Source organism: Dysidea avara, chromosome 5 (assembly GCF_963678975.1).
Source record: "Dysidea avara chromosome 5, odDysAvar1.4, whole genome shotgun sequence".
NCBI lineage: Eukaryota > Metazoa > Porifera > Demospongiae > Dictyoceratida > Dysideidae > Dysidea > Dysidea avara.
The window spans coordinates 4671598-4696302 of NC_089276.1; the positions used below are offsets into that span (position 1 = coordinate 4671598).

A 24705-nucleotide genomic window follows, 5' to 3' on the forward strand; every position below is an offset into this window, starting at 1 on the left:
TATAATTCTTTCGTAAGACAATAGTACAATGCCAAAATACTTTGGTTGTGGGTTTGGGTTTACTACAACAGCATCTGCAGCATGGGACGGTGGCTGTCACTACAAGCGGTTGAACTGCTATTGATAGTTGTTCTCAGTGCAGTAGGCACAGATGACTTCTACTCCATCGCTGCTACAGACATCAATGGCAAAAACGTAGCCATGAGCAAGTACAAAGGAAAAGTGAGCACGGAAATTTTGGCACACAGTGCATGAATGTCGTGTACTGTACGCCCCGTGTAGTACATTCATCAATGCACTGAGCAAGCTATAATTGAAAGCTAGTGTGTAATGCTTTTGTACAGCTGTAGTTTTTGTTTTATGTACATAGTAAGCAGTAAAGGATGATGTTGCTTGACAGGTTTTGTTGATAGTGAACGTGGCAAGCTACTGTGGATACACGGATACTAACTATCGGAGACTGACTTGGCTACAGACTAACTACCAGTCACAAGGCTTGGAGGTGCTGGGGTTCCCCTGTAATCAATTTGGCAATCAGGAACCTGGAAGCCATGCAGACATCGTGAAGTTTGCTAAATCAAACTATGACCTCAATTTTCGTCTGTTCTCTAAGATCAATGTAATTGGAGAGGGACGCAGTTCAATATATGATTATTTGATGGGACAGACTGGAAGTGAGCCTTCATGGAACTTTGCAAAATACCTTGTTGATCGTAATGGGAAGGTAGTACAGTTTTTTGATACACAAGCTAAAGAAGAAGACATTCTATCATCAATACAATATTTGCTATCAAAGAAAGATGAACTTTAACAATAAGAGTTGTAAGGTAGCCAATATTGTTTAATAATTTACATGCATGGTTATAAAGTGTGCTTAAGGTTACGGGATAGTGAGCGACTGTCAAACAAAATTTTTATTACGTAATTAAGGCGGGCTTGGTGTTGTTGTGTTTTGTATCAGCTGGTAACAGGCTTAAATTGTTGGGAGAATAATAGCGTGCTGACTGGACAGTTACAAGGTACAAGAAAACACACGTAACAGTACAAGATAACATAGATACAACACACTTAGCAACTGGCGCACCTGTAAGCGCATGCGTAGTTTTGCTGACTAATGGCGATATTTTCCTGAACCAAAAATCAGGACTGTCAAACTAGTTGTTAACATTTTGTATAAACAGACTACTAGTCTGGCTTCTTGTCTAGGTCCTGACGGAGCCATTTGTTAAAAATAATGTTTCTAGTGCTTGTGATATCAATTTAAAAATTAATTTTGTGACCACAGTGTCTTGCTTTAGGCCACATTGTAGTCATATTTCAGCAACTATACACATTATTCACAAATCCTCTTGTCAGTCCCTCACAAGTGATGTTCTTCAAACCTTAGAATTGTTAGTAAGTTCTCATGGTTCTTCATTGGTCTGATTTTTGGTTCACAGTTTTCACTGTTTGGCATGGGGACAACTCATGTTTCCATAACAACATTTGAATTCCATGTCGATTTATGAGAAGTTAAGAATGCATAAATATTTGATAACAATGCATTAAGAAAAATCAAACCCCTTATCATGAAAAATGATCGATAGTGTACATGTGGGGTTTACAGTATCCCGTAACCTTAAAACATGATAGTTGTGTTGTATGAAAACGTAAAGTAGTGTGCATGCACTGCTTGAGGTAATGCTTCACTACATTTTTAGGCCACTTACAAATGTATTATCTAAATTAACAAAATTGGACTGTGGAATACTGTCAAGGTATTCACTGAAAATAAGTGACTAAAATTATTGAAAACGAGAACTTTTGGTATGATTACACTATTACCATGCTTATGAAACTACAGACATAATATTTACTAGTAAAACAATGACAACTACAGTAGCCCAAACAGTGGAATTTTAGATTGCTTGAGAATTGTACATGCATTAATCAGGTGAGACAACTCGTTTTTTCACTAATGTGACCTGTACAATAAACATTCTTCATTGTTGTAAGTAGTTTTAAAAATATGATTGAAAAATAAGAGTATTGTTCTCTGCATAACATACACTACACTATATCATCATTGTCATTATTTACAATGGAGGAAGGCAAGTGATCGGGTTGAGGCTTGTTAGGGGTTGAAGTGAACACTGTTGGATTACTAATCACCGTAGAGCCATCATCGATGGGCTCCTCTTCTATTGTCTGATGAACATTTGATTTGCTCTTTGAAGCAGTTTTCGCAGCAGAATTTCTACCAGATGAAAAAAATTGGCTGTTACTTGCTACTGGAGAATTTCCTATTGGGTTACGAACAAAAGAGTTTTCTGTCCACCCATCATCAGCTCCACTAGGCGTTGTTAGCCCGGAGATGGTACTGAGATTGTCAAGGCTCCCTCCAATGTAGCTATGGTCTTCAGCCGTTGCTTCTTGTTGCTGGCAGAGTTTAGTCAGTTCTCTTAGCCAGCCATTGTAAGCTCTAGCAGTATACGCTACTACATCTAATGGGCCTGTATTAGTTGTGATAATACAGAAGGCATATTTGTGGAGGTCTAACGGAGCATAGTCTAGTCTGTTTCTTATTGTTAAACTAGGAGATGGCTGTACAGATAACAGCTTGAGTTCTTCTATCTGTTTAGGGTTAGTATTGTCATCTCTTGAGTGAAGTAGAACTTTCTTCTTCTTGTCCAGTCTGAAGAAATGGTGTTCAACAGGTCCTATATGTAGAGTATGGACAATAATGTATGTGTTGATTGGTGTGTGATGTGTGTAATAAAAGTTGGATTCAATGTAGCAGGAGCTTGTATGCGCTTTAAGGTAAAAGTTTGCACTTCAGGTTTACTGTGAATACACAATTTATTTATTTTGATGTGACTTGTATATTTCAGCACAACCCTCTCAGTTTGTATGTAGTCTCAATTGTAGCATTGAAGGTCCATTAATATTAAGTGATACTGATATTGAGGGCCTGCCTTAGAGTTTGTTAATAATGTTCTTATTGAAAGGACTTAGTGTTGTGTACATGTGTGTGTAAACATGTCCTTGTTAGAGAAGTATCAGTCCAGAGTGTTTGTATGTATACAGTCTGCATTTCACATTATGATGATCTTTATTCTACACACATGTAGTAACACTGACCTTTCCCATACTTGGTGAAGAGTCCGAGGTAACATCCCTTCTCTACCAGTATCTTATCCCCTTCACTGGATTCCTCCGAGATTACAGAGGGGCCTGTAATTGCTGCACTGGCTGTGTCTTCCTCTCCATCAATATCATCTGAAAGGTGACTGGTGGAGCGTACTAGTGGTGAACGAGGCAACTCTCCAAAGCTTGGTACTCGACTACGCAAGGTTGATAAACTAGCAGACCTACGTAAAATAATTATACAAGTTTTGCTTGCTTGCATGATGTCAAAAGTGAATGAGGTTAGAACAAAGTGAACTTGTATGCACAATTACACAAACAGCAATTACACATGAACACAACATACCTCGACACTCTTGCAAAATCAGATTGTGACGTCTCGTGACTGGTTAACATAGCCACAACATAATCATGTCCCTTCACACGAGCATAATCCAAGGATGATTTACCACAGTTGTCTCTCTGACTGGCATCTGCTCCTCTGTCTAACAACAGGGCACAAGTGTCCACCTTGTTGTATACTGCAGCCCAGTGAAGTGGGGTACGACCCTATAATAACAGGAATTGGATGTGCATATGTGCTCTAGTATGCCCACTTATCCAACAATCTCTGAAACTCCCCATCTTGTATATGTACTAGATACACAATGGGCCAGACAAATCAGTGCACTGGACCCAATAAAGTGCAATGCCACATGTAACAGGAATGTACACTAAAGTAATGATATTCATATGATGTGCACATTGTGTGCTTCTGTGTATTATTCTCACATTCACAGGCACTAGCACACACTTATCTACCATACAACATTACACATAAGCCATGTGTGTTTGTGTGTTGTGTAACATGTTAATGTGTCACTACTGACACACAGCACCAGAGAAATGTGTGTTTTGTTCACTTAACTGCAGCTCTCAGTAGGTGACATTTACACTGCTTAGTCCTGATACCTCAGTTAGCAACCACCTCTTTAATTAATAGTGGACATGTACCAACATCATGTGTGTATGTACGTTCCCAAACACAGCTAAGGTGTGCTTTATTACTGCATTAATAAGATCACTCTATTTATAGTGACCATTTTTAATTTGGTCACAGAGATGGCAATATATGAATCACAACAATGTAAAGTTTTTCATATTCCACATTGCATCATGTGGGAGTGGATGGAAAAATAATCTTTGTTCTCACCAGGACTATGTTGAAGCCATAATGATAACCATAGCATGGCTTTGTTTTGTAGGCAGTGGACACTAAACCATATAATCCACTAACATGAACACCCTTGTAGGTTGTGTAATGTTTCTTCCAATTATGAATGTATTCTTTATGTAATAGCAACAGAGCAATCAAGCTAGTGCAAGAGTTGAATGTTTTCCAGGGAATTTTCACATAGTAGGTAAAGTAAAAAAAGTGTTTTAAAAGTTTTGGTTATACAAATGTGAAACATGGTGAACTGATCTGTGTGTCACAGAAATATACACACAAGATCAACAAAATCATACTGTACCATATGACAGGAAATTTTGACAGAACGTCAGTTGTCAACTTTTATTCGCCAAAACTCTAAAGTGGTATTTAGATTTTGTCAACATTTAATTATGGATTCATTAACTCTTCCTTCCGTCAAAATTTTCTGCTGTATGGAACATATTGCTAAATGAGACGGATCCTTCCATGTAGTTGAATAATGGTACCTTTTTATCCGTATCATAAACTGCATCCAAGCGAAGGTTGAGGATCACCTCACAGGCCTTGCATGAGCCCTTCTCAGCAGCAGTATGCATCACTGTACGACCCTGTGTGTGTATGTAATAGCAATCATACAGTATATGAAGAGTAGTGCTGTTGCCACAGAATGTACTTATAACCACTACACATTGGACAATCGTTGAGTCTTCGTACACAGCAGTCAGTCCCATTGATTGTGAAATGGCCCACTCTAAACTTCACACAAAAGTGTTCATTAACATAATATTTTAGTCAGCAGATGAATCCGAGCCATGGACAGGCATAGGGAGTCTTTATGGATGGACTCCCTTTACAGTATACATTACTCATCAACATGTATGGGATACATATCAGTATATGGGGATATGTTGGGTTGAAGTGTTTCCATACAAATGTAACTTATAGTGCTTCTATAAGTGTTTGTGTGCACACATCTTGAAACTGAGAGAAGGGAAGGATATCAAATGTGTGTGTAATGTAAGGAACCTTGAAACCTTATAGATATAATGTCTGTGCGTAGGGTGTATGTCTGTGTGTGTTGTGTGTTGTGTGCAGCATGTAACATAGCAGACATATGTCCATACCAGTTTGTCCTTAAAGTACGTCATATTGGGAGACAGTAACAATTTGAGACACTTCACATCGTCAACATGCACAGCCCTGAGGGTGTAAACAACAAACAACAGTCAATCAATCTATTGTCCTTAGTCTACCTGCACACAGAATGATCACAACTGTGCTTTGCAGTTAGTAAACCAATGTAAAGTATTAGTGTACATGTATCAAAATGTTATTGACTGTCAAAACCAACAGTTTACATTTCACTGTTGCACTCTATAATATTGTTTTTAAAACATTAAACTCTATACTGAAACCAAGAAGTCTTGTTATTTTAACTGGCAGAATGCAGAGGAAGTTCCAAATCCTGTTTGGATCTTTTAGCACTTGAATGTTGCTGGAAGATCAAGTCACCACCACTGGGGTTGTATTACAGGCTTTAGCCTATGAATGGTTTAGCCTATGAGTGGTGCAGCAATTTCACATGAGGTAAGCCAGATCTGTTGGGATCAATAAGATGCTTGTTCTTATCATGAAGGTTTTTCCTTTAATTCCTTGAGTTAAGGGTTCACTATATTACTACCATAATATATGGCCTTAGCTTCACTATAGGTTTCCTCTGATCTACTAAACAAAACTGTTTTGACTCACCAGTGCATGGCAGTCATACCATCAATGTCTTTTTCTTCCTTGTCTGCATGTTTGTCCAATAGGAACGCAGCAATGTTGACATTGTTATGGAAACATGCCCACATGAGACATGTCATGTTAGCCTTGTCCACATCATCCACACCATATAGGGATGTCTATTGGACAGAAATGCTATTTGATAAAGGTGTACTAAGTTGTGCAAGTGTACAGCATGTACATGCATATATAGCTCCTCCAGGTTTATGCTGTTTGTATACCTTCAAAATTATGTTGATACATTTAGTGGAGGAAGGGTGCGTTGCCCAGTGTATCGGGAGGCGGCCATCTTTGTCGCGAAGGTCCACCTGTGCTCCGTTCAGTAGCAGTAGTTCCACCAACGACACAGCTCCTTGATAGGCAGCCAGGTGTAGTACAGTGGATCCATCATTACTCTATTATAGTGAAGAACACAGGATGGGTAATACATACTATGGTATAACTTCTAAATCTGTAATGAGGACAATTGACACACTTAGTTAAGGTCTGACTCTCAAAGTATCCGTTATTATTTGTACATAACCTGACCTGGGAAGTCAGGACATCTTAACAGGACAACGTGGTTACATATAAGTTCCACTGCAGTAAGTAATCAGTGCTTGTATACTTTAATTAATTTCGGTCCACCTAAAGGTGTCATGACACTAGTGTACCAATTTTCCAGGCTTGCTTACAGCTCTATGTACATTATATGAAACTTTGTTATTGCCACTACATATACTGCACCATTTCCTTTTCGGACAGGACATGTATTCATGTACTTGCTTCGACAATACCACAAACGTAAATAGGAAGACAGCTACATACATACAAGAAGAATAAGTAGAAACAGCTAAAGATGAATAGAGCAAGTTAGTATTGATTTATACCTTTACCATAAACTTAACAAACAACAATCCAGGACATGTACAACTTCCATTTTTCATTGGCATAGTATTACCAGGAGCCCATAATGATTATGGACTTCTGGCATTACTCAAAATGGTCAATGACTCATACCAAGAGTAAACTTCTCCATTATTCACTCTTGCTCGTACTACGTATAGAAGACCTGTATGATGGGATAATGTAATGAAGTGTATCACAATAATAATAACACAGGGCTCTTCCCACAATGATCAACACTCGCACAGAAACAATCAGAATTCTTGCAAAATAAATTTGATCAACAGCCTACTGAAAGAGTAGTCATTGCCCCTAATTTTGAGTGCATGTTTGAATACAGAGGGAAATGTGGTTCGATCCTTAGACACTTGCCTAGACTACAAATACAAGTCACCATCTGGTTTAGTAACAGATTTGGGACAACGTAGGGGCAGAATTTCGCATTTATGTGTTATTTATAAGTCCAATTACTCACTACACTACACAGTCCATTGGCTATGAAATGTATAAATGATGGCACCTAAGAGGGAACAACAACTCCATTATACATGTGTATATGATGCAATCATTTTATAAAAGACCACTTGCCCCAAAATCCCGCAAGTAGATTAACTAATGGCTGGTAATCTAGTTGTATCTGTTAACTTTATTATTAACCCATCTGTGTGTACACATGCTGGGATGTGCCTGCTGCAGCCATTGATGTGCTTGCGTAATACCATACTTGGTTATACTTAGTAATGGCTTGTTTGAATGAACCATATGACCCATGGACTATTTGGACGGAAGCTACAACACACACACACACACACACACACGCACCACACATATGTACTGACACAGTATACACACATATACTTACCTGATGATCCAAGTTGGTTCCTTCCTTCATCAACAAATCTGCACTAGCCAGATGAATTCCCTTAGGATGGATACTATAGAAAGTATGAACCACATCACAGTACATCAAAGGTGAAAGAACTACAAGAGGACCACAATGTCAAGAGACAGAGACAAAGCATTGAATTACTGTACCATTTGAGTATGTATCAATCTCATAGGCAATTCCTTACTGTATACATATAATAGTATCTCTACTTACAGTACATTATTGTGTATACCTGCATCTGTCTATGGGATTTCTGTGTTTGATAAGTGTCTGTGAAATGTACAGCCACTAGAACAAACAAATAGAAACGTTTTGGGTAGTTGAACCTAATGTACACTTGATTAACAATGTTTATTTCCCCTGCCAGTACACCTGCAACCTGCAGCTTTGGACACCTGCAACTTTACCAGGAAATTGCCACCACCTGCTTGTAAATGTGCTTGTATATACAACGCACACTAGTATATAATAGAAACCAAGAGTGTCGAACGGTGTATTAGCCCGTGATTAATAATTGCGTAAAGTAACATGGACATTTCAGTAATTGTTCGTTTATGTGAAATGGTAATTTGAAATACATATGCAGCAACGGGTCTTTGTTCGCCAGTTTTCCGTGTTATCAACCAAGTATTCAACAGTTATTGTAGGAAAGTGTAGTAAGGACCCAAGATAACTCCAGCTCGCTAAAACAATGGTTGCACAAACGAGTGTGTTGCCACACCTTCAGGGATCCGCTTGGCAGTGCCAGAACTTTAACATTAGCCAATTCCCTTTAACACTATCGTGTTTTCGCTTGGTTAAGTGGCCGAATTGGGCTAAATACAGCAACCCTTAATGGCAATAACAATGAACAATTACTGAAATATCCATGTTACTTTACGCAATCATTAATCACAGGGTTATACACCCGTTCGATACTCTTGGTTACTATTATATACTCTTGCATAAACACAAAAAGAAAGCAAACTAAAACCTTCAGCTATGGTATACATTGTCATGCTTACCAGTACAATACTTGGCCACCTATACTCAGGTGATATAATGAAAATCCTCCTGGGGCAGGACTAGTAATCCACACATCACCACATGCAGGTGAAGGTATTTACTTCCCAATATGTACCCATGGACCATATATAGCTGATGCAAACAGCAATTAGTGTAGGTAATTCCACTACTATACACTCACCAGTACATTAGAGCCATCTTCCCATCAGCATCAGTCTGGTTCACATCAGCACCATGATTCAACAAGTGTTGGATGGTGTGGATCTTACCAAGACTATTGATACAATGAGATCATGTAAGTGTGTTATGATCAGGAAATTTAGTACAAGTATTGTAGTGCTTAGTCACAAACTTTAAGTTCATGTTAAACCTTCTAATAATACACACACCCCAAGATAACATGTAGCCTGTCTGTATTTCATGCACAAATTGAACCAATATTTGTGCTAGGAAAAGCAGATATGTATGTGCACTAATGCCAGTGTCATTCTATACCAAAAACAGCCTAGCTGTGTAAAAAAAGAGGCAGCCTCAAAAAAACCTGGGTGAAAATGTTGTGAACTTGCAATGTAGCTCTAGAGGGAGACTTGTTATGCAGCCAAACTCTCTACACGGAGACTTTGGTAATGTACATGAACTCTCTCTCTCTTCTGGGCAACATATAGTTGAACTCTCCTATAGGGTAAACCAGCTTGCCTATGGCTGATTTTGGGATCTACAATTACAAAAAGGAGTGGCAAATATCATTGGCATTTACAAGTCTTCCTGTAGAGAGTTCGGCCACATTACAAGTCACCCTGTAGAGGGTTCAGCTACAAGAAGTCAAAGCTAAGTTACAAGCTACCCAGTATAGAGTTCATTATGAGCTATACAAATATGTCATTTCTGTAGAGAGTTCTGCAGGAGTTATAATTATTACAAGTTGCACTTTTGGTACATGATAATAATAATTAACAACTAGCTAAATAGTTCAAATCAATAAAATTTGTCTTCTCTTCTTCCTACAGTAAAGAAAAAACAATGTAAAAATGACTTGTAATGTAGCTGAGAGCTTTAATAGAATGTATAACTGATAGGGTGACTATACTATTAGAGGTGTTTCGATTGCTCACTTGCTATGTACAAGTAGATGGTTTTTGCATAACTCACAGGTTTTGAACCCCAATTATTCTTTTCAACTGAAAGGCCTTTCTAAGATGATTACTGCAGAGCCTGGTTGTTAAGTGCACATATATATTAAGTGCATATTACCTGTTAAGCGCATACTCATTTCTCGTACTTAATCGTGGATGATAAGTGCATGTGGACGAACACGAAGCTCCAACATGAGATGACTTACCAAGCAAGACGGTCTTCTGTAGTATGCTCCACATGAAAGATTCAGTGTACTAAAACTGGACTCAAAATATTGGTACATGTAATGACTGCAATTCACACTACCCCAAGAGAGGAAATCCATAATAATCATGATGAGGTTTATTTATTAGGCACATGCGCTTAACAACTATAATATTATGTTAATCACAATATTTTTTCGCAAACTTATATTAGGCATATGCACCTAAGAACCAGATTCTACGGTAATCTACTTTCATGGCTACAGGGTAAACCACTTCCAAGGTACGGATTGAAAATAGGTTTGTAGATAGATTAACCATTGTAGAGGTACTAGTACAAATAAAGACCATTGAGTTACAAAATAAAACAAAAAAAACTCCAACCATGTGTATCAGGCACACAATCTAGCTTGGTGAAAACACATCTACCAGACAAACCACTGAAGGGGACATACTGAAAATTGAAATGTTTTACTTTTTAAAAAAATCATACATAACTCTTTTAATCCGATCTGTACAAAATTTGAACTGTAAATGTGCTGTATGACACTGCTACATACTGCCCTCCAAATTTACGAAGAAATAAGACAAACTTTGAAGGTGCATATCTCAGTGATGGCTAGGTGGGTTTAACTCAAATTTGGAAAAGGAAGTGCCCCACCCTGAAAGAGTTTCCGCAACAAAATTGGATAATTTCTGTTTAGGAACTATCAAGCTATGAATGTGAAAAAACAACATTTTTGGTTCCACTTGTTTGCTATGCACCCGAAGCAGCTGTACTTGGCCACATGATACACCATTTGCTTAATAACCACATTATATATGAAACAATATAGTCTTTGTCTACAGACAAATCGTTCTACTGATGGCAACCTTCTAATAGTATGAAAATAACTCATTAACGACTAAACTTCAAAGCATACTATGTGTGCTATAGTCTAATGTGTTATTTCATAACAAGCTACTTGCTGTCTAACTTTCACAATCCAATAGATACCTGTGGGTAGGTATTTAAAATCGTTAGATACCTGTGACAAAACTATTTGTCACATGGGTAATGTGCTTTGCTGGATTCTAGTCACAACAGCCATCAGAAATCACCACTAGAGTGTGAAGAAAACATTGCTGGATCATAAAGATGATCGTATTCATCTAGGAAGCCAACCAGTGAGTTATTTTAGCATCAATTCGATCAGGAAGCCGCCATTACTGGCAGTGACCAGAGCTGCTTGAGCCATAATCTAAATCAGTTCTTGCACAAATCCACAGTATCTTCACTATTTAAAGACCTTCAGAATGACACAATAATCAGCTCGGGCGAAATTGTGCCATATTCCTCAGGTCCCTAAAATAGTGAAGATACCTGGATTTGTGCAATATACTTAGTTACAGTCAGGTATGAAGACTGCTCTGTATTAACAGCCAAACACACTGGGATACTCAAATTATATTCTGACTAAAAGTCTCTAATAATACAATCGCTATGAATGGCAGTTTACTATATACAAAAAGGCTGCACAATAGACTTGTTTTGTCCAGGCAGCCAAATGTATCCTAATGTTGAGGCTATGAAAGTGAAGCAACGGCAGTTATTTAGTAAGCAGATTTCAACCTCCCTATTACCACTCCCCAGATTTCCAATAACAAAGCAAGAATAAGATGACTGCCAAATTACATACATTTACAGGACTACCTGACTGTTCTATGAGATTTCTCCTTGTATTGCCCAATGGAACAACAATATCACGATATCAATATATTATTTGGATTAACACAGTGTCTGTTAATTTCCTTAGTCTTGAAATACTAGGCTTGCTATTTCATTGATTATCACATGATGCTAGGGGACAAAATGACACTGCAAATCAATATTGAGATACAGTGGAACCTCGGCTATCTGAGCCCCTTGGGACCAGGGGTGGTCCATAAGCTAAGTCTGAAAAGAAAAAGTCTGTATATTTCTGAAACTGGTATAAATAACCTATAAAGAACATTGATAAAAAAATGTCAGTATTATTTAACTACCCTAACAGAACAGTAACTACTCTAATAGAGCAGTCATTTCTGTAGTTCGGTTAACTGAGAATCTGGATAAGCACAACTGAGGTTCCACTGTACTCTAATAGAGCAGTCAAACAGACAGTTATTGTTCAAAAAACACATTGTCAAAATTCTGTGATATTTAGTCATATCATGCCTGATTTTTTAGCCATGATATAATTTTTAATACAGATAGTGTAAACAGTGCTGTATATAACACACCTTGCTGCTTTGTGCAGAGCAGGTAGTTCCTGTTTCCTCTGGTTACCAGAGGTGGACACAAAGTATTGAGAAGCATCTGGAGGTAGTGGCTGTGATGAGAGGTCTGGTTCATCATCTGCTGTGACCACATGACTGTCATCATTAGGTGACATCACTTGAGGTGTTGATGATGTATCAGATGGCGATGTCACTGATGTTTCTTCCTCATTAGCTGGTGTAATTGGCTTCACTGACAGTATTGTAGCAGGTTCCTTCACCCTTACTGGAGCTGGGGAATCTCCTGAGTGTCTTTTTATACTAACTAAAGTGTTAACAATTGATCACAAGAGGTAAAAACTTGTACAATATTGGTTTACACTTAACAACCTATATGGGATATAGGATAGCCAGCTATGCAAATAATACAGTTATATTCCATTGCATAATGTGAAACAGGACCCATACCAGGTCAAGTTGCTTTGTGGTAAGTTTTAAACATTGAGAAAGTATGGTCTAAAATGTGAATACTACAAACACACACACCAGGGGTCATCGGTAGAACAGCTGGCTGTTTTGTCCCATATCGAGGACACGGAGGAGGTGGGACAACATGTTTCTTATGCACCAGGTAGGGTGGAGGACTGTGAGAGCGTCTATCATCAACTATGGATACTGAAACAATCAGAACAAACTAAATGTTGTATGTACACAAGTGATGAGATAATAGTACACAACAGAAATAATACACATATACATAACATACCAGTAGAACTGCTTCTGTCCATAATGTTAGGTAGCTGTCTAACCATCTCATTGGGATCTGAAACAACATGTACACAAGAAGTAGTGTATTACATCTACAGTGTGTACACACACACACACACACACACACACACACACACACACACACACACACACACACACACACACACACACACACACACAATGTACAAATACACACAATGTACAAATGCATAGCTACCTGTCAATTTAGGAAAGTTCAACGCTTTAGCTGGTGACACTATAGCACTATCCTCAGTAACGCCATCTTCCACTACTACACTACTGCTATCAGTATCGTTAGCTTCTTCAACACTTTCTTGTATGATCTCCACACCATCAGAATCCACCTTGGAGACAACACTATCAATTGTAACAGACTTGTTGTGATGATAGGTAACTGCTGCTTGACCTTGGTGTTCATTTTGTTGTTGAGGCATAACAACATGCATGATTGAATCAGTAACTATTTTTGTTTTTCTGTTGGTGTCAGCACTGTGCATAGGAAACTCCATCACACTAGAGTGTTCATGACGAGAACTTGCTGATACTGCAGTGTTGTTCTCCAGCCGATGTGCCTCTGTCTCGGACATGCGTAACTTAGACTGTGAACTTGATGAAAGTGAGATCTGTTGAGGTATTGGAGCTGGCGATACTGCCACTACGTGACTGTCAAAATCAGCTTCCATCTGTTCCCCTTCCGAGTGAGTATCAGCCTCAGGCTTTATGGAGTCATTTAAAATTGGTATATTGTCTGTAGAAATGTTTTCACCATCTTTAGAGCATACAAGTTGGCTAGCAACAATATCTCCTGATGGTGAACTTATTCCATGAAGTACCTCTGAATTGGTAGCACTAGCTTGCTCTACCTTAAGGTTAGTGGCACTTTGTATGTCAACATTTTCAGCAGCGCTACTTTTTGTAGTATTAGATTGTACACCTGGTGGAGGCTTTTTCTTCCTTTTCTTCTTCTTTCTGTCATTTCCCACTCCTAAGCTCAGCTTTTCTTCTACAATAGGAGACTTATCCTCTTCAATATCCACTAGTGTTTCTTCACTTGTAATGTCAGGCCCACTCCAAGCATTGATGGCTGCTTTAGGAGGCTGTAATGGCGCATTCTTCTCCATGTTAGCCCGCCCTGATGGTGACACGACGCCTGAATGTATTCTACTGTTGGTCAGGCTAGAAGTAAACAAACCAGCAGATTTTCGTTTCACAGGCGGGAAATTCAAGTGGGCATGCTTTGAAGTGGGAGAGGTGTCTGTGGTATCCACAGGTGCTTCATCTTGTGCTCGCCACGCGTCTCTTTTAGGGAATCTTGTCTCCGTTTCTTCAGGCATTACAGACGCGGGACTTTTACGATTTGAAATCCATTGTTGGTGAATTTTCAGCGTCTCCAAAGCCTTCTGCAAGGTATCGTTTAGCGGGTGAGACGTTCCAGGAGCAGGAAAGGTCAAAACACTGCCAGTTTCCATGTTGACAATGACGTGTTGTTTATCAGTATTTTGGTAACCAAGTTAAACCTTGGGGGTGTGTCCATATCATTATTCTATTTAAAGCTTACTGCGGTTGGTAGCTAAGATTTTATCACTTTTTAAAGCTAGTTCATCTTACGGTCAGATAGGCTCGATATATGGCGGAAGTTGTGTCAAAGAAAAGTAGAAAGCGGCAACATAATTCGCAGTTAGACGACAGTAAGGACAATAATATAATATAGATGGGAAAAGTTGAAGTGTGTGCTAATTAGAAACTTGCACGTGTATCTATGTAGACGATGATCTACCTGCTAAACTACAGAAGGTGTCAGCAGGAAAGAAGGCCCCTTCAATGGAAGCAGAAGAAGCGAGTCCACCTTCAGGTTGCTTTCAACTTATTTCCGTATTTCTCTTTCATATAAACCTTTTAGACAACGGTATTAAAGGGAACACTAGGGGAGGAAAAAGATTTAAATTTCCTAAACGTCCAGTGAATAAATGTGAGTACAAATATTATTAATATATGCACACATGAATTTAATCAAAAAATTGTGTGTATTAAATGTGGTATTTATTGTTGCCGTATATTGCAAGTACATATACCAACTAGTGTGTTTTAGTTGTGTGTCTTATGTTGTACAGCTAAAATATGTATATAATTTGTTTAGTTACAACCATTTATATGGTGGGCCTAATCTGTTTTATAATCACAATGGTTTCTGTTTGGGACAATCTTGGCTGCTTTGTTGACTATCATGGTAATTACCACGTTATATATTATTTTAGGACTGCCATTATAGTAGAACACTTAGCCAGCATAAAACCTTGTCGAATTGTCCTTTAATTTAACAAACTTTTTTGCCACAATAATTATATATTATTATTCGTATGCATTAATTGTGTTATGTGATGAACCAGACAATTTGCTGAAGTTTTTTTTTTTGTCAATCAGACTTTGCCAAAGTGTTTTTGTGTTGCCAACTATATGTATCCTCACTTGTAGATAATAGTATATAGCACTGTTACCTTATGCATCATTTCCTATTCATAATTCCTGTGCTATAAATATGCAGTTATCAATGTAATATGATGTGCTTCCTGTACTGTTCCTTGTAATCTGATGCTTCAAGGTATTATTATTATTTCCTGTGAGTATAATTGCTAGCAGGACCACCGAGAGAATTTAGGGGGCCCAGGGCAAATTAAGAAGTCGAGGCCCCCTACTAGTATGTAACTTGCAATTGGTAACATCTTGGTGTGCACGAAGCATGCCATATTAGGGGCATGTCCCCCCAGGAATTTTTTGAAAATTAGACCCTCTGAGAGTGATTTGGGCAACAGTTTTATCACCTATATAGTAACAGCTTTATTAGGGGATTTAGAGCTTGAATTTAAGTAAGTCTCAGTTCTGTCAAATACCACCTAGGATATTTCTAAACACTATATCCTCTGAAATTGAGCGCGATACTGATTTCAACAGTTTGTTGGAGCAGCTTTGATAACTAAACATTTGTCATTGTTCAGTGACACTATAATATGGCTAACAGACCATTGTCTTCATCTCCTATTTTGCTACTGGATCCTCTCAATAGAAGGTTACGCTCAACTAAAAAACATTTTAACATCCAAAATGCACTTTAGTATTGTTTCTCTCCATTTGGCTGTTTCAGCGTCTTATTTGTTTTTGCATGGCTGCATCTACTCCTTTCTTTTCCTTTATCGCGGTTTCTAAAGATTTCCAAGCTCAATAACGGGAGACATGCACAGAATTCTGCTCATGACTTTTAACTTGGTCATAAATCTGCCGCCAATTATCCTTAATGTCACCATCCGTTGAAGCAAGCAATGACGACGCTTGTTTTCCATCAGTATCATGAAAGAGGCAACATGAAAAGCAGAACAATTTGTTTGTTGAACAACTCCACACCAGCCAATCCACATATACTTTTCCCCCATTACTCAGAGTTTTGCTGAACACGTTTTCAGGAAAGCATCTTCCATGGGAATCATGTGAAAATCTTGTTGGAGTTTCAGTGAACCTCTAAACCAATGCTTTCTCTTTGTGTTTTGGAAAGATTTTTCCATTTTGCAGGATCATTGCACACAATGGCGTTTGAAGTAGAAGGTAGTGTATCCTCTTTGTGAAGTGGCATAGGTGCTACTGGTACAGGTAAGAAAAATTCATAGCAGCTACCTAAATGATAATGGGAAATTAGGAATACTGTCGATTTTAAAGGTATAAGAAGACAACGATCAACATGCACCAGCCTGCATTTATTGCAGTATTTACTATTCTAATTGATATACAGAATGATATACCAAAAATATACAGTTATATAAAATTGTAGAGGAGCGCTAACCAAAATTTACTTTTTTTGGTGTTATCATTGTTTGAACATTGATAAGGAACAACTTGCTCTGATTGACTGACATTGTTCAGTGGTTCACTATGTCATCTGCAATAGCCAATTCTGGACCTGTTTACATTTCTGATAGCTGCATTTCTGATTCTGATTGTTGTTCATCCAGCTGTCCTGAACTAGGTTCTGCAAGCATTTCATTGTTTGTAGTTCCTGCAGTTACTATTGGTGGTGGTTCCGCATTAACGGGTGCAAGATCCACCCGCAGTCTTTTAAGGTCTGCCTTCCCTTAACCTCAATTTCTATTCGCTGCTGTTTCATTCTTCGCTTGGAAGCCCTAGACTGGTACTGTCACTTCATAGTCTACTAGTTGCCCTGTTACCAGAGTTTGTGGCATAGCACCAATTAACACGTTACCTCGTACGTTGTTGCACGTGAATAGTGACGAGATTAAAAGTTACAGTGCTCAACATAAGTGCCTTATAAGATGTATTTAATACGAGCAATGGACTAGTGGTTTGCTGCCTGTGGGGGATGCTCATTTCTATGGATCTTGCTGGCTAATGCTGCATGGGTAATTGACTTCTAAGGTTTCCTGTGTCTTTGAGTCTACCGGAAAGAATTAGACTGTTGTACGTTTTTATTGTATGTGTGGATATAGCTACGTATGTCGGCGGCCCTGATTGCTAGTATAATAGTGTGTACGTGTGTATACTGTTTGCCAGTGCTTGGGACTGTCAAATTTTACCCTCTGAAGCTTCTTGTAATCAAACTTCTGAGGCTTTGTTGATTGTGTCCTGTCAGTTATTAATGACCAGTTGATCAGTGTACATCTGCTGCACATCACCCTTTGTTATAATACAGCTACATAAGACTACATTTATCTTGGTAGCCTCAAGGAAGCACATGACTTTACAGCTGGTAAGACCTACCAGTGTCCATGGCTACTTAAGCCCTGGAAGGGTAAAACAACTTTCAGCTTCAAACCGTCCTAGTGTGTGTGTGTGTGAATGTATGCATATGTGTGTGGGTATTTGATATGGGCGGAGTGTGTATGCATAAGACATGTATTTATGTATTTTCCAGTATCTGTGTGTTGTGTGTGTGCATACACATGTATGTGTCTCCTACAGGTAACATGCCTTATGTTGATCTTCCCTTGTAGCATGGTTGTCCCACATAGCAGCTAACATAGCAACCAAGCTGGTGTCTAGTGCTATAGCAAAGAACATTGACCCTCGACGAAATCCCGAAGAGGACACTGAAGATAGCTTTGTATTGTCACGTCAAGATCTAGCAAAATCCTGGTTTTTTCTTGCCAGAGAGGTATGTACTGATGTGCTGGTTGCGTGCTTGCGTATGTGTGTGTGTGTGTGTGTGTGTGTGTGTGTGTGTGCATGCGTGCGTATTTGTGTGTAATGCATGGTGTAACATGGAATTTTGTGTGATTACACATATTGTATACTGCACTCTCTATGGTTGCAAAACAACACAACCCAGAGGTAGTGGAGCAGGTCAAAGAGGTGTGAGGGAGGGGAGGCAACTTTAGCAGTGAAATTTACACAGTGAAGTTTGAAGCATGCAACTGATATATGATTGGGGTTCTAGGAGCTTGATCATGAAATGTGAAGCTCTGAGAGGGAATGTTGCTACAGTACATACAGTATAAATGAACCCCTTTTCCCATTCCCCAATTGCAACGTTATCCCGTAAGCAAAAGCTATTTAACTATACATTGTCAAGAGCTATAGTATGTTCACGTTGAGCTGAATCCTGAAAAACAGCTAAAAATTAACAGTGGATTTTTTCTCAAAAGATTTAACATTTCAGCCAACCAGATGATTATTGGTAACAGCAAAGGTGTCAACAACAGACATGTACGGTTTGGCTCCATTACAAGTTTGGGAAAGGGCTGTAATGGACACTGTACTTATATGGCTTCCACATAGGAAATATATTGTGAAAATTTTGATTAACCGTAAATATTATGTCAAACATTTGAACAAAAAGATTTTGAAATATTTTTAGCGGGTCAAGCAGTACTACAAATGAGCCAAATTTCAAGATCGTGTATAATTGCATCCATGAGTTATTAAATGTTTTTGAGGATTCAGCTCAACGTGAACATACTATAGAGTGGTCTCCCTGATCCCCTGCTGCCACCACCATATGGCACAACCTTGTACATATACATGCATGCAAATCAATAGCTATACACATCAGCAGCTATCATATTAGATGTGGGTGGTTTAACATTAATACACCAACATTTTGCAAGCTGCACACATATATGCATTCATTCTGTTGCTAAACTAATCACAAGATGCACACAGATGCAATAACACCAAGAGCTATGTAAATGCATGCATGCAACTGGGCCCGATATATACTACCAGTACACTGAATGCATGCAAAATACAAAATAACAGCACTAGCATGTGTGGTGGTGGTGCATAACAAATTTTCGTAAGGGGTAGGCTCTGCTGTCATATGGAGTCTAGGTCTTCCTATGAGTAGATGCAGGGTATATAGTGCAAACCCCCCCCCCCCCCCCCCCACACACACACACACACACACACACACACACACAGTACAGTTCCATTGCTAGTATTACAGTGTTACTATACATCTTTTATCACCTGTAGTATCCACTATCATGTCCACTTAATGATATACTGACTGACCTGTCACCACTGGCCAAAGTGTCTACCGCAGAAATCATGAAACAAGAGACAAAATTAAAGGTGTGTTAAATAGTGCTAGTTGTCACAAGAGTTAGTAAGTGTTGTTTCACTGTACACGTGTTGACTGCAGTCCTGGTTACCGTATAGAGGGAAACTTTGGTGGGAGAAAACTTTGGCGAATTTGGCGATTTGCTACAAATTCGCCAAAGTTTAACCCGCCAATTACTCGTAGCACTTGAGATTAGCATTTTCATAGCTATAGATTGAGCTTGAATTCGCCAAAGTTTATTTCGCCAAATGCGATTTAGCTTGCTATTCGCCAAAGTGTACCCCCGCCAAAGTTTCCCTCTATACGGTATATATCTCTGCTTTATGAGAAATGCAGCATAATATTTGCGTTTCTCTGTATATTCAGTACAAGGATCAGTTACCCAAACAGCCTGCTACAGCTTATGTTCAGTTTGTCAACAGCAAGAGATCAAAGATGATGGAGAAGCATCCTGAAATGGGACAAGTTGATGTGACTAAAATGTTGGCACAGAAATGGAGAGAAATTGGACCAGACAGAAAGGTGCGTTGATATAATTATGTATTTGTTTTAGTCTATGTAGTGATGTATAATTATGTGCGAATGTTATCATATAGGAGAAATATATTCAGAGATATGAGACCATGAAAAAGCAATACAAAGAGGAGATTGAGGAATTCTATTCAGAACATCCTGATGCTAGACCATCACCTAAGCCGAAGGTAAACACCCACAAGGGGGCGACCACACCAAAGAAAAAGAGTACAGAGAAGACCACAGAAGTTGGTGAAGATGATAGTGATAGCACAGAACAAAGGATTAATGAGGTGTGTAAACCTTCCTTGCATTTGCTTGACAGCAACATTACGTTGTATTAAAGTAGACTTGAAACTGCTAAACGTTTTTGAGTACAGTACATGTTTAGTAATGTTGTATTTAGTATGTCCTCATTGTGGTTCAACTATTGGTTTTCTTTTTCATTTTGTAGCTCAAGAAATTAGCCCCTAAGCCACCTGTGACTGCTTACTTTCTTTTTGTGAATGCTAAAAGACGTCGTTACAAGGATAAGCATCCAAATATGAAGGCATCTGAGATAACCAAGAATTTAGCAGACAAATGGAATGCTATGAGCTCAGAGAAACAAGTAATGTAGCGTGTGTGTGTGTGTGTGTAGTAGTAGTAGTAGTAGTAGTAGTGTTATTTTAGTTAACTAAAACTATAACTAAAAGTGGTTTTAGTTGGAGCTTTTACTTTTAGTTATCTAAAACTAAAACTGAAGGATTTTTGATTTTTAAAAAGACTAAAACTAAAAGTGCCTCAATTTTTACATAGAAGCTTATACTAAAACTAAAATTATTACTTACAGGTTTTTGCAAATGAATTCATCACCTTTGCAATTGACTTCGTCCTGTTTGCAGTAGAGTTCGTCGCCTTTGCAGTTGAATTTGTCAGCATTTGATTTAGTCGTTTTTGCATTAAAATTTGTCGCGTTTGCACAAGAATTTGTCATAACTACAGTGACTGCAAGAAACCAGCCGCTCATCACAAGGTGAATTATTTTTGCCATGGAGAATACCACTCGAGACACTAGAGAGTAATTGATGCTGGTTATACGCAGCAAAGCCATTAGCTGTCTGTCAAGTTAATTAGCTGAGTGACCACATCCATTGCCAATAGCGAAGTACAATTGCGAATGTTACTGAAGAAGTTGTAGCAGAAGAATTATCACCTTTACAACAGTTGTACTTTGACAAGATCATGAAGCAGCTGCGTGTTTACTGCAGCTGCCAATCTTGTTACGGATGAATTCTTGTGCAAACGTGATGAATTCTAATGCAAAAGGGACGAAATCAATTGCAAAATCGACAAATTCAATTACAAACACGATGAATTCTACTGCAAAGGCGACGAATTCTACTGTAAATGGGACGAAGTCAATTGCAAAGGTGATGAATTCAATTGCAAAACCTGTAATATTTACAAGCAACTGAAACTAAGAAGTACTTACTACCTACAATTATAAAACTTAAAAACTAAAACTAAAAGTTCTGATATTGTAGCAACACTTGAACACATGTAGCTCATTCACTATACACATACATACCATCTTCTGATGAATATAAAAGTAAGTATTTAAATATTTAATAATCATCACAGATTCACAATGGTTTAATGGTAAAAAGTAATGTTTTCAAGCAGGTTGTAGCTATCTAAAACTATTAAATAATAAGAGCTCTTTAAATTATATAATGAAATTACGTGCACTATATTATACTTGTTCGTATGTAATTATTGTATAAACCAAACACGGTGATTTGAAAGTGTGCAACTGTGCATCAAATTATCGAAGGGTAGCATGCACTGACTGGTATTGCTTTGGAAATTGTTTTCAGCTATGTTAAATGCATTACACAGCATTACAAGATCAATACAAGAAGCGTCTCCACAATCAATCCAGAAATACAGGCAATTCCCATTAAAGATGTAGGAAGCCATCACACTCACTAGTGCAAATTGAGCTGCCTGCTGAAAGAAATGGGACGCAAAAAAGGGCAAAGATAAAGTCCATGATGTGTGCATTGTACGTACTACAGTATGCCAAAAGGTACCAGTAAGGCTGAAGCAATATCTAACAGTGAAAAATTAAGCGCCGGTAGCCTTTCCCGTTACTGAGCTATGTGCTTGTCTGAATGCATCGGTCAGTCAGATCAGCCAGCCAGCCAGCCAGTCAGTCAGTCAGTCAGTCAGCCAGTCAGTCAGTCATGATCAATCCATCAGCAGAAAATTTCCACTTAAACTTTGTGACAATTTAATGGATGCATTTTGGGTCACACTGCATAACACTTTTGGGTTTGATTATACCTACAATACTGCCACAGCTATTGTGGGGCTGGTTTTAGGGATTTTTGACAAAATTCTCATGATCCATGTTATATAGTACTGTTTGATAACTGACATCTAATGCTATAACTAAAATATATTAATGATGGTAACCATATAACTAAAACCTTTTCTACTTACAGCTATACCTAAAACTAAAAGTTAAATGCGATACTAAAACAACACTAGTGTGTAGTGTGTGTGTGGTGTGTGCACAGTGTGTGTATGTAGTGTGCTTGCATGCATGCAGTGTGCATGTGCTCACATGTGTGTCATATAGTTACACCAGAAACTCTGTTAGGAAGCTACAGTTAGTCTACAAGAAACCAGCAAACTAGTTATCATTGTATTCATTGTTGTTGTAGGCCAAATACAAGAAGGTTTATGAGGATAACTACAAGGAATATAAAGTGAAGTTGGAGGAGTTCCAAGAGAGATATCCTGATGCTAAGGAGTTACTTAAAAGGTGGGTCTATTTACTGTACAGTAGGGAACTTTGGCAGCATAAAGCTTTGGTGAATCTGCAAATAATCCGATTGACAATAAAACTTTGGCAAATCATTGTGTTTTGTAATGTGCCACTAGACAGCGGAATTAGCTAGTGACAGCTGGAAGTGGAAAAGGCTTGGACAAGTTGAAGGACAATTTGCCAAATTCACTGATGTTTTATGCTGCCAAAGTTTGATACTATAAGTTTGCATCATGTAGCTACAAGACTCCACTAGTTTGTTTGTTTTGGCTCATGGATTACCTCACTCAGATACTTGATAAAGATTTTGGTGTTTGAATATAAAATTGGTACTCATACTCTTAAGATCACATGATCCAATGTTTTGTAATGAATTTATCATTGCAAAAGTGGGTGTGATGTTCCTCACACACCAGTTCTGTTGGGATCCGTGTGTATCCTTTTTATAACAAAATATTTGGCACTAAGGCTGAACTGTTGCAACATACTGTAGTAATAATATCTGTTTGTTTACTTTTTACAGGGGTGCAAAAGCAAAGAGGTACGTACCTACGAATCAAAATGTGTACTCAAGTTTGTAGTCATTTCTTGTTGGACATGTCAAACTAGCTCTAATCTAGGCACTTGTAAAATGGGGTAAACCAGCCAACTTTTAAATTTTCCACGTGAAATACAGCCACCAACCTATTTTAGAACTTGGCCTGTAGGTGACTGGATTAGAGCATGCTTCATCTTCCTGTTAAACTCTCTTGTTCTCTTCACAATACAGAAAACCGAAGGCAGCTACTGTGACATCATCTACCACCGCAACTGTAGCTGTTGCAACATCATCTGCCACGAGCACAAAATCAGGTTTAACTAGTCCAACAAGCAAACCAAAATCCAGTTTAACCAGTCCAACAAAGTCAAGTGTAACCAGTCCAACAAAGTCAGGTATAACCAGTCCAACAAACACCACCACAAATTCTCTCCAAAATCACAAGGCAAAACAACAACAAACACAAGATGAAGAAGAAGACAGTGACAATGAAGACAGTGACAGTGGTAGCAGTAGTGATGAAAGCAGTTCTGAAGAGGAGGAAGAAGAGGCTCCAACTACCATACCTCCAGCAGCAATAATAACCAGTAAAGCAATTTCTTCTAAAGGTCCAGTGGCAAGAAAAGAAATAAGGATCACTAAACAAGAAAGTAGCGACAGTGATGGTAGCAGTAGTAGTAGCAGTGGTGAGGAAGACAGTTCTTCAGATTCTGATGGTGAATGAAATGACAGAAATGAATGTTTATTTTTCGTGTACTTGTATCATGTACATGTATGTTACTGTGAATAATCTGTTTAATAAAATTTGGTTTTGTAAAATACTTATCCTAACGGAATACTTACATCTGTACACTGTACATATATTAAAATGCCAAACACTTGTACTTTTAACTGACTACTCTGAAATAGCGGGACAGTAACATTTAACAAAGGGGGATATGCTAAAATTCTCCCAATTTCTGAGAAACTGCAGTTTAGCTCCTAAAGGGGTCCACAACAAAGCCAAATCTTGGGTATACGTAGGGAAGATA

General features: G+C 38.4%; 3 protein-coding genes across 4 annotated transcripts; 2 read left to right on the forward strand and 1 right to left on the reverse strand.

Annotated features, from left to right (window-relative positions):
- The first annotated feature begins 24 nt into the window (after nt 1-24).
- Nucleotides 25-1852, forward strand: LOC136256852 (uncharacterized). Of its 2 annotated transcripts, XR_010701676.1 has the most exons (3): nt 25-222; nt 401-873; nt 1618-1852. XR_010701676.1 is itself a non-coding variant. In XM_066049912.1 (2 exons), exons 1-2 carry the CDS (start codon nt 82-84, stop codon nt 809-811), a joined length of 552 nt encoding a protein of 183 aa, XP_065905984.1. In that variant the 5' UTR covers nt 25-81; the 3' UTR covers nt 812-878. The 2 variants fall into 2 exon arrangements, 1 of the variants encoding a protein (XP_065905984.1); XM_066049912.1 differs by lacking the exon at nt 1618-1852 and having other exon boundaries at nt 401-878.
- Nucleotides 1853-1960: 108 nt separating this feature from the next.
- Nucleotides 1961-14790, reverse strand: LOC136256847 (uncharacterized). Its single transcript, XM_066049906.1, has 13 exons — nt 13443-14790; nt 13224-13280; nt 13004-13132; nt 12482-12782; nt 9064-9156; nt 7851-7923; nt 6325-6498; nt 6068-6222; nt 5443-5518; nt 4825-4926; nt 3473-3675; nt 3121-3350; nt 1961-2699 (listed from the first exon to the last, which is right to left on the reverse strand). The coding sequence occupies exons 1-13, from the start codon at nt 14713-14715 to the stop codon at nt 2050-2052; spliced, it is 3516 nt and encodes a 1171-aa protein (XP_065905978.1). The 5' UTR covers nt 14716-14790; the 3' UTR covers nt 1961-2049.
- Nucleotides 14457-24569, forward strand: LOC136256850 (upstream-binding factor 1-like protein 1). Its single transcript, XM_066049909.1, has 11 exons — nt 14457-14934; nt 15012-15098; nt 15147-15215; nt 18241-18401; nt 19721-19819; nt 20175-20330; nt 20405-20614; nt 20776-20931; nt 23033-23133; nt 23660-23677; nt 23906-24569. The coding sequence occupies exons 1-11, from the start codon at nt 14874-14876 to the stop codon at nt 24396-24398; spliced, it is 1611 nt and encodes a 536-aa protein (XP_065905981.1). The 5' UTR covers nt 14457-14873; the 3' UTR covers nt 24399-24569.
- Nucleotides 24570-24705: the final 136 nt, after the last annotated feature.